Below are 9,574 nucleotides of genomic sequence, written 5' to 3'. Positions count from 1 at the left end.
TTAGTCTCTTAAACTTTATTTTAAATTTATTTATAAATAATTGCATGTTATGAAAACCAACGACATTTTGAGGAATTAGCACGTTCACAAGATTTATGTACAATGAATTGGTCACGATATAACCCAATGTAGCTAGTCGAAATATATCCGTATACCACCTACATTCATTGTTTACAACCGATGTGTAAATGTTTATTGGCAAAAAGCAAAAAACACGTGTTTCTTCATTTTTTGTGAGCAATCATATGGCGTAAGTGGAACTTAATTAGGAGTGCTTGTTTAATAGATATTAGAAAAAAAATGTCGCCCGAAGGGTAGTTCACCCCCTTGGGGGGTTGTAGCATTGCTGGACAATATTGTGTTTTCACCGTCCTTATACAGAATACGTTTATACCAAGCTTCGTTGAAATCCCTCCATTGCTTCTATGAAAATGATTATACAAATCGAATGTTTGCCAAACTTTGGGGGGTTGTTTCACCCCTTAAATGCGGGCCATTGCAGATATAAAAAAGACACGTGTCTCTTAGATTTTTGTGTTGTTTAACATGTATGAAAATCAATAAGATCGGGGGCGGACACTTGGGAATGTTTCCTTGTAAATCCTCCGGGTTAAATGATCGAGGAGGAGGAGGGTCGTTCGCGGAAAACGCGTCATCGAGTCATCGAGGTGACTGGACGACGAATGGCTCGATGACGAGTAATTCGCTCTTATTTCAGTGAGTTTCTAGACTTGCCGCAAGTGTAACGAGGTCCATTTGAACAAAGGAGCTATATTCCCGAACGGAGGTGGTATTTTAAAGGATTTTCTGTTTTACGCGAATGTCCGCAATTTTCCCGCATTTTCTCGCGTATGGATCCGGAAAATTCTCCGAATATATGGAATATTAATCGTTCCCAGTTACCACAGGTTGCGGCGATCTTGAAATAATTAATGTCCCCAGCATTTTCCTCCCTTGACGATCTCCGGAAGCCTATTAGTATGTAGAATAATCTGCATTAATCCGCCTTAGTATCAATAATGCGTAAGTAGTTTCACGCCTAATTTAGCCTTCTAAGTCGATCAATAGTAGGCGAAACTTTCACGTGGATGTGCCTTTTACAGGCGTGGGAGGATGTGAACTGAAAAACGATCAATCGACACCAGCGGCGTCCTCGACTTGCGGGAAAATGGGATGGTTTTACATTTAACGGCCGAACCCAAGGGTTTCGTTATTCTCCTTTCGGCGAAGCTCTTCCATTAAGCGGATGTACAACAAAGCCGCAGCTTAACGTATGCAAATTCGAGCGGTAAAGCCGACGATTTGTTTTAAAGCGTTCGCTTAAGGCCGAGGGAAAAACTGGCCCACGGTAGCATTAAAGATTCGCGCATTCATTAAAACTACTTAGAATCGTTTCTGAACGGTGACTCATCGGCCATTGTTAGCATATTCCTATACACCCGGCGTTATCAATTTCCTCGATAACTGGTCGCGTAACCCGCCCGTCAATCGGAACAATGGACAGACAATTTTCCTCGCGGATTTTTTCTCACCACTAATTTCCGTCATCCTTTCGCGCGTTTCCGCTGCACTTCGACCTGCATTTAAAAACAAGTAACTATTTCGCAGGTTTACCTAATCCCACCCGGGATTTTCAATTATGCCATCCTTAAGGTTACTGTAAGACACTCATCTTTCAATATAGTTTCATGATTTTTAATCCAATAAGGGGCTGATAATCGATGATTTACTTTAAACTGGACACCTCTCGGTGCAGGTACTCCCTCTTAAAAACCCATTTCCGGAAATGCAAGTCCCAGGGTCGGGGGTAGTAATTCGACTCAGTGTTTCGTATAAAAGGAACGTCTTTTATTCGTCGAGGTTCGCCTCCGCGGCACTAAATCGTTAATTAATTTAGTAATACAGTAAACGGTGATAAAATGCGTCGTTAACTTCGACGGGGCGTATTTACAACGATGCGACACAATAATTTATTCCTAGGGCGCACTTAACGTCTACGGAGTCGCCGATACGGCTCGTCCTGGCGCGGCGGTCCGCGATCCTATTTACAGGAGCAGATGTACAATATTTACAAGGCATTCCTTACGAGCTAGTAAGCGTTAAGAGGGCCGTTCCGGGACGGCCAAAAGCAGTCTGTAGGAACGAAGTCTTGCCGGGAACCGGGAACGAGAGAACCCCCGAGGCCCCGCGAGTCGCGAGAATTCCGCGATTCGCGCTAATCACGCTAATCATGCTAATCGCCCCCGACGAAATTGGAGCTGGCGACGGTATTTGCCGAGAACGAATCCGCCTATCGATTGCTCCTTCACTGGGGCCAAATCGTGGCACCCTGGGCTCGGATTCCAGGCCGAGTTCCGTTCCCTTGCACGACGGAAGGAAGACGCAGCCCCGTAAAGCTCGAACTAGAGTCTGGACGAAATAAGTACAGGAAACGATCGGCGCAACGTACCAATCTACAAATTAAAATACACAACGGACCGGGTACAATTGAACTAAACGCGCGACTTAGGATCAGGGACCCGATTCCAGAGTCCATTTGTCGATATTAAAACTCGTAAGAACGAACAAGAACGTCTACGGATTCCCTAGGTCGCCCTGCACCGAACTCATCTCCGGGTGCAGTCCTGATTTCTCTTGGCCAGGACGTGAACAAAACCTTTCGACCTGGCCTCTAAAACGATAAACCCAAGAGATCCGGATAAAAAAAAGAGCCTTCACGGAACAAAGTTAGTGCCGAGAGGCACGGCCCGTTTCCTCTGCACGTCACCCAGGAATCGGCGATTCGGTGATCTCCGCGATCCTCGGGAAGTAGATAAGAATATAGCTCTGCTTTCTAACTTTTGATTCATTCGGAGAGGCTCGGTCGCAATTCCTCAGCTAGTCGGCCCATGGTAGATTAATTTAATCTAATTTCAATCCCCCCGGAGTGGCAGATCAGCGATGCACCGTGTACCCGAAGGACCTCGAAGGGATAAAGATGCACCGCCTCCCAGCGCTGGACCAAAGCTCTGTCGAGTGGTTCCATTGGCCTGCACCACGCCTTAACTACAAGGATGGTAGTAATGATAGTGTTGTCGCTAAATACTGTCCTCTACGCGAGGCCTGCCGGCGACGTGATCGACCGACGTCAACTCGATCACAGTAAGAGATTACGCGGACGAGGACGAAATCCGCCTCGTCTCGGAATCCTGGAGGTGCAGTCTCGACGCTGCATGTCTATCAAAGCGTCCAGCGTCCTCCTTGGTCTCGGACAGCACATAGTTAGCACGAGAAGCCACCTGCGGAGCTTGGCGACTGCAGGTTACAACGTGGGTTGTCGACGCTCAAGAATGGTACCGCAAAGACGTTGACTAATTCTCAACGGTAGGTCTCTACGGTTGTTCCCGGGGCCCTGCAGCGTGTCGTAATCACGACGAGGACGACGACACAGAGGATGCCCGACGTCGCTGGAACGGGACCTTTGGTCCTGACAGGGGTGGATCGCGTTGGCGTGGATTTCGCGGTGCTCACGCCGCAGCGACGATGATCGCCCTCCACGTAGTCGTTGTTCCAGACGTAGATGCATGAGCCAAGATGGGCACAACGGCCGAATTAACATTGCCTTTGTCGAGCTAGGCTAATGGCGAGGCTCAGCTTTTCCCAGAACCTCGCTCGAGGCTTGCAAGGTACACACCGCTCCGCGGGACGATCTGCAGGTCCAGCTCGTAGACCGGATGCTCCGTGCCCAGCAAATTATCCAGGGTGCTTATCGAGCTTCGGCTAGACAAAGTAAGTACGAGGAACAGCCGGGAGGGGCGAGCTGACCACGGGTTGCGTCCCTAACTGTGGAGGCTCCGGGATGGTACTATAGAGATGTTGACTGGCTCTCGACTGCAGGTTCGTAGAGTGGTTCCTGGAGCCCTGCAGCGTACTGTAGCCGTGATGGTGATGATGGTGATGATGGTGCGGCTGTTGCTCCACGCCGCTGTCCTCGTCCTCGGTCCTGCTGGAGGCGGAGCTGACGTAGGTGGATTGCGTCGGCGTGGGCGTAGGTGCGTGCACCGGGGCGACGGTGACGGTCCCGCCGACGTTACCCTTGGTCCAGACGTCGGCGGCCGAGGGAGCGGCCATGTACCTCGCGGGGGGCCGATTCCGCTCGGTGGAGACCTTCTTCCCGTTGCGTCTGCGGTCCGCCGAGTCGGGCATCGCGAAGCGCAGCTTCTCCCAGAACCTGCGCTCGCCCCAGACGAGCACGGTGCAGGTGCGCAGCAGAAGCTGCAACTCCGGATCGCAGACAGGTGGCTCGACCGCCAGCAAAAGGATGACGCGCCTTCTGCGAGATCCCGGCCGCAGGCTCTCCAAGGCGTTCCTCAAGGCAGTCCGGAACTCGGCGTGTTGCCACTCGCCGGACAGGAACACGGGGGAGAAGACTATGAGGATGCGCCGCGCGGCTGCGAACGCCGGAGGGACGGTTTCCTGAGGCCTGGCCGGAGGCAAATCCCGCCAATGCAGACAGAGCGCCAGTCCGGTCTGCTCCAGCTCGGCTGCCAAACATCTGGACACGAAGTCCTCGTCGCCGCTGCTGTAGACGACGTAGCCGTCGTAGAGTCGGTCGCGTTCCTCGTCGCACGGGGGAACGGTTTTGCCGAGACGTAACCCATAGCGGGAGTGCGCCCACAGGCGGATGTCCTGGCGGAAAGCGAAGATTAGCGCCGCCAGGAGGCAGATGGCTATCACGCCCACCAGTGCCCCGGCCAGGAGCGGGACAAAACTCCCAGCGAGCGCAGGATTCTCCGGGATGATGCCACGACTAATGGCCTCCGTCGTAGGGTCGCCACACCGCTGTAACGCCTCCGACAGAGTTTCGGCGCCGTCCTTGCAGAACATCTCGTCGGGATCGCCGTGGTTCTCCAACAACCAAGTCCTTAGCTTCGCCGCGTTGCTGCACTCGCAATTCCATGCGTTACCTCCAAGGGAGACCTTGGCTCTCGTCGAGGCGAGTGCCTCCCAGGGCCGGAAGTCCGCGATCCTGTTGCCATCGAGGCGCAAAACCTCCAGGCTCTTCATATTGTGGAAAGTATTGTTGCCAACTTTCGCGATGGCATTGCGGTCCAGATAGAGCTCGGTCATTCGATCTAGATGATCGAACTCGAAGCCCCTCAGCTCGCGCAGGCTATTGTCTTCCAAGTGCAGAACCTTCAAGGAACCGACGCCGTTGAACGTGCGGTTGTGGACGGCGGTTATGCCGCTATTATTCAGGTAAAGCACCTCCAGCCTACGCTTCCCGATGAATACGTGACTTCCCAGGTCACCCAGAACGTTCCCGTCCAAGTAAATCTCCGTAGCATCCATTGGAATGCGCTCGGGAACGTGCCTGTGACCCGAGTTCGAGCAATCGACCACGTTGCTGGACCAGCTGTGGTCGTGGTAACAGGAACAGTTGTCCGGGCAGGACATTTCGCAGTCGCAGGCATCGAAGTCGCAGCAATGGCACAGCGCGAAGCAGTGGGTCTCGTAGCGACAGAGGAAGTCTTTGGACTTCAACGAGAGGAGAGGTCGCCGTGGAGTGGCTCGTCCGTGAACCATCTCGCAAGTAACGGCATCGAGGTCCGCCACGCGAGGATGTTGCCGCGACCTCGCGAGCTCGTTTATCCTCGGCAGCCACTCCATGCTGCAATCACAGAGGATGGGATTGTCGCCGACGTAGAACGTGGGAACCTCGAGACCCTCCGGTACCAACTGCAGTCCGAGTGCCGCCACATCGATGTGCTCCAATTCGTTGCCACGCAGGACGACCTTCTTCAAGTTCTTCTTCCTCTGAAAGGTCCCGGCAGCGATGTTGCTTATGCGGTTGTTATTCAAGTAAAGATTCTCCACGCCGTCCGGGATGTTCACGTAGGATATCTCGCCGATGAGATTGTAACTGGCGTCCAACATCTTGATCTGAAGCGCGTCCCGCACAGCGAGGTAATTCCCGAGTTCGCTAACTTGATTGGAGTGCATGTCCAGCCACTCGAGACCGGGCGGAAGGTGGCTATAGTCAAACCAGAGCAACTTGTTGTCGGAGACGTTCAACCAAACTAGGGTAGTAAGTCCGTCGAAGATGCCGCGAATTTCGGTCAGCTGATTCCCGTCGAGTCTTACGGCACGTAATACGGGGTTTCCGGTGAACGCCCCGTTCTCCACGTGGCGAATGGAGTTGCTCGCGAGGTTCAGAACTTGTAACGCGGGCAACGTGGATAGGGCCGCTCTGGAGACGTTCTCCAATTTATTGTCCACCAATCGCAGACCGTAGAGTTCGTCCAGACCGGCGAACGAGCGCTCGTCTATGTCGGAGATGCGATTGTTACCGAGATCGAGGGTCTTCAACGAGCGCAATTCCCTAAGAGCTTCCGGCACGTCCGTCAGAGCGTTTCCGCTCAACGAGACGTCTTGCAGACTGCTGGCATTGGAAAAGGTTAATGGATGGATCGTCCGGAGTCCATTCCCGTCCATGAAGAGCTGTCCGAGAGAAACCAGACCGACGGTATGGCTCGGATCGAGACCGACGATGTCGTTGTACGATAGCGTCAGCAGGTGTAGGTTCCGTAGCGACGCGAAACAGCCCTCGGACAGAGCCTCGATTTCATTGTGTTCCAACTTCAGCACCCTGAGATCGTGCAGCCCTTTAAATATATTCCCGTCTATTCTAGTCAGCGAGTTGAAGGAGAGATCGAGCGAGGCGAGGCGCTCGAGAGAGGCGAACGTCTCCCGATTCACCCAGCGGCTGGTAAGTTCGTTGTTACCGAGATCCAACGAACGGAGCTGCCCCAAGCCCTCGAAAAGTCCCGGCGCCAAGACGGCGAGGGAATTATTGCTGAGCACGAGTTCGCGCAGTTCCGTGCTCTTGGCGAACAACTCCGGGGGTAGAGCCACCAGCCGATTCCCGGAGACGTTGAGGGATCTGAGATTTCCCAGGCCGGCCAAAGCGTGATCCCCGATCGCGGCGATGGCATTGTCTTGAAGCCTGAGCGTGGTTAGCCCGTCGAGGGCGCTGAGCGCCCTCTCGGGCAAGGCCCCCAGGTCGTTTCCGCTCAGATCCAATTCCTCGAGCTTCTTCGCGCAAGGGGCTCCCCAATCGGAGAAACCCAACGACACAACGTCCTGTAACTTGTTGCGCGAGAGGTTGAGGCTGCGCAGATTTTGCAGCGGACAGAAGAGCTCGGGGGGCACGGTCCACAGGTTGTTCTCGGCGAGGTCCAGATGCCGCAGCTCGGCGAGTCCGCGCAGCGCGTCCGGGTGGACGTCGAGGGCCATCGCAGACCAATCGCCGTTGCGGGTTCTCAGGGTCAGCCGGCGCAGCGCGTGGAACGAGGCGAACGCGCCCCCCGGCAGGTGGCGAATCTTGCACGAGTCGATGCGCAGCCGCTCGAGACGCGGCAGCGGCGCGCCGAGACCTCGCGCCTCGTCCGACCGGCTCTCGGAGAAGAGGACGTCGCCGCACTCCAGGCCCAGCGAGGTGACGGCGTCGGCCTGCTCGCCGGTCAGGTTGCCCACGAGGGCGGCGGCGCCGCCGAAGCTCCGCAGCCGACACACCAAAGCGGTGCCCTCTTCCTCCGCGCGCCACTCGCAACCTCTGGGGGCCTCGGGACTCCCGAGCCTGCGACCGGCGGTCTGGTCCGGCGCGGACAGCACCGCTGCCAGCAGCGCGACCGCGACGGCCAACGGACCGAAGTTGTCCATGTCTCCGACGCAATCCGGGGTCCTTCCGAAGACCCGACGGACCTAGGGGACCCAGAAGCCAATGGACTCGCGGCCGCGCGCACGGTCACGCGCTCATGGTTCCTCCCTCGACGGGCGCGCACCCCGACGGCGCGATCCGCTTCGCCGAGCACCCGGAGACGACTCCTACGCGCGGCGCCGACGGCGACGGTGGATCCTTGACTCTGCTTTGCCCTCCTTTGCCGGCCACCACCTCGCCATAAGAAAGCTCGGCACTCCGGGACGCGACGCTACGATCTGGTTCCGGCGCACGCGCGCACCAACCCTCGACTCGACTCCGCGGCTCTCAGAGTGCGACTGACCGAGAAGAGCGCTCCGCGTTCTCGGCCGACGATCTCGCTTCCTGCGTGTTGTCTGGTAACGTACATCCCCTCCACCGTCGACTCGACCTCTAACCGCCGCCGCCGCCGCCGTCGTGCCGCCCCACCTCCGCTGCCAGCGTCGACCCCCCACTCGCTCCGCTGAGAGCGTCTCGCTACCACGTGACTTCGAATTCCAGCCGACCGAGACCGACGACGAGCGGCGGATGCGACCGATGCTCCGAGACCGTCGAGCGCCGACGAGGTTAACCCTTGGCCCGCGACGTCGCTCTCGGACAGCTACTATCCTTGTTGATAGATTTCCTATGGCGGTTGAGCGTTTCTGCCAACTAGGTAGCTCACTCCTAACTCCTTCCTATCGCTGACTGTCACCTCGTTTGTTCTTCGCGAGTACCAAAAACAATGTAATAGGTAATGAAAAATACAGTTTATTTATCGCTAATGCGATGGATTATGTCAAATGCAAAGTATACTGTTGATTTTGATGGTTGGACCACGGTCTGCGAGACGGTCAGGAAATTCATTTTTATTTTGTCATTGGAGCGGATATGAACGCGGGTCTATGTCGCGTCATTGGTGTGTCTTTGGTTTCGTTACAATTTGAAGGCCAGTCCTGGCCAGGCATTCCGCGTGACCGTGAAAACTCCGGGTTTCCCTCGGTCGTTTCCAAGGCTCCAGCCGAGAAGGCGAGTCGCATGTCGGCGAATCATTTCTTCTCGACCTGTAATTAAAATATCCGTCGTATAATTACCGAAGTATCAAATTGCACGGGGCCGAAATGTCGTGCCACTAAACAGGCTGTAAAGAAAATGCCGAGACCGGCTCGGCGGATGCCTAAGCACTCAAGCGAGCCGCGCTTTCGACGAACTGGCCGAGAAGGGCCGTCCCACTTTGTCCCGCACGCCACCGAAACTACCGCGAACGTTTCTGAGCCTGGTCGACGTGTAGCAGCGTATAACTAACGTTTCGAGATTTTCTGGATAAAGGAAGGTTCCAAAATACCTGCCGCATCCTGCCCAGGGGACGAAAGTTCTGTTTCCCGGCCGCAGAGGACCTTGCATAAAATTTCACTGAATTCCAAGATGGCGTCGTACCGCTTCCCTCGGTTTTAAACGTAATCCGGATGTTCCACGGCGATCGGACCTTTTTCCTCCAGTTTTTGCTCGGGAATGGTTTCGCGGATTCACGTTGTACTTGGTTTTGCCTATATTTAACCGATCCGAAACGCTCTCGCAATTGGAAGTCCTTTTACAGGGCGAGGATGAAGTTGCGCCGCGATACGGTCATCACTCGCTGCCAAGACCAGATGTTCGGACTCGTCCGGAGGTTTCTCTCTCGACCTGGTAGCCCGCGTTTGTCGAGTGCCGTTTAGCTTCTTCTCGGGTCCCGACAAGCGCGATTGCGATATGCCGTGACTCGCTATGGAACGAATCCGAAAGGGTACAGGGAGATCCGTGTCGAAACGCGCGACCGATCGTTCCGCCCGATCGAGTCCTGCGCGGTGGGATCCTGTG

The 9,574-nt window shown here is 55.1% G+C and overlaps 1 protein-coding gene across 1 annotated transcript; it reads right to left on the bottom strand.

Annotated features, from left to right (window-relative positions):
• Positions 1 to 1,859: 1,859 nt before the first annotated feature.
• Positions 1,860 to 8,045, bottom strand: LOC105695351 (toll-like receptor Tollo). The gene has a single exon (XM_012416852.1). The coding sequence runs from the start codon at positions 7,699 to 7,701 to the stop codon at positions 3,760 to 3,762; it is 3,942 nt and encodes a 1,313-aa protein (XP_012272275.1). The 5' UTR covers positions 7,702 to 8,045; the 3' UTR covers positions 1,860 to 3,759.
• Between the last annotated feature and the right edge of the window lie 1,529 nt (positions 8,046 to 9,574).

The sequence above is a fragment of the Orussus abietinus genome, unplaced genomic scaffold (genome assembly GCF_000612105.2).
Source record: "Orussus abietinus isolate OABI.00-Male unplaced genomic scaffold, Oabi_2.0 scaffold227, whole genome shotgun sequence".
Taxonomy (NCBI): domain Eukaryota; kingdom Metazoa; phylum Arthropoda; class Insecta; order Hymenoptera; family Orussidae; genus Orussus; species Orussus abietinus.
Note: the sequence above shows the minus strand (reverse complement) of the source record. Positions and strands in the feature narration are given on the sequence as shown.

Bases quoted from the DNA above. Each gene is read 5' to 3' on its own strand.
- LOC105695351 (XM_012416852.1), bottom strand. From the start codon at position 7,701: ATGGACAACTTCGGTCCGTTGGCCGTCGCGGTCGCGCTGCTGGCAGCG.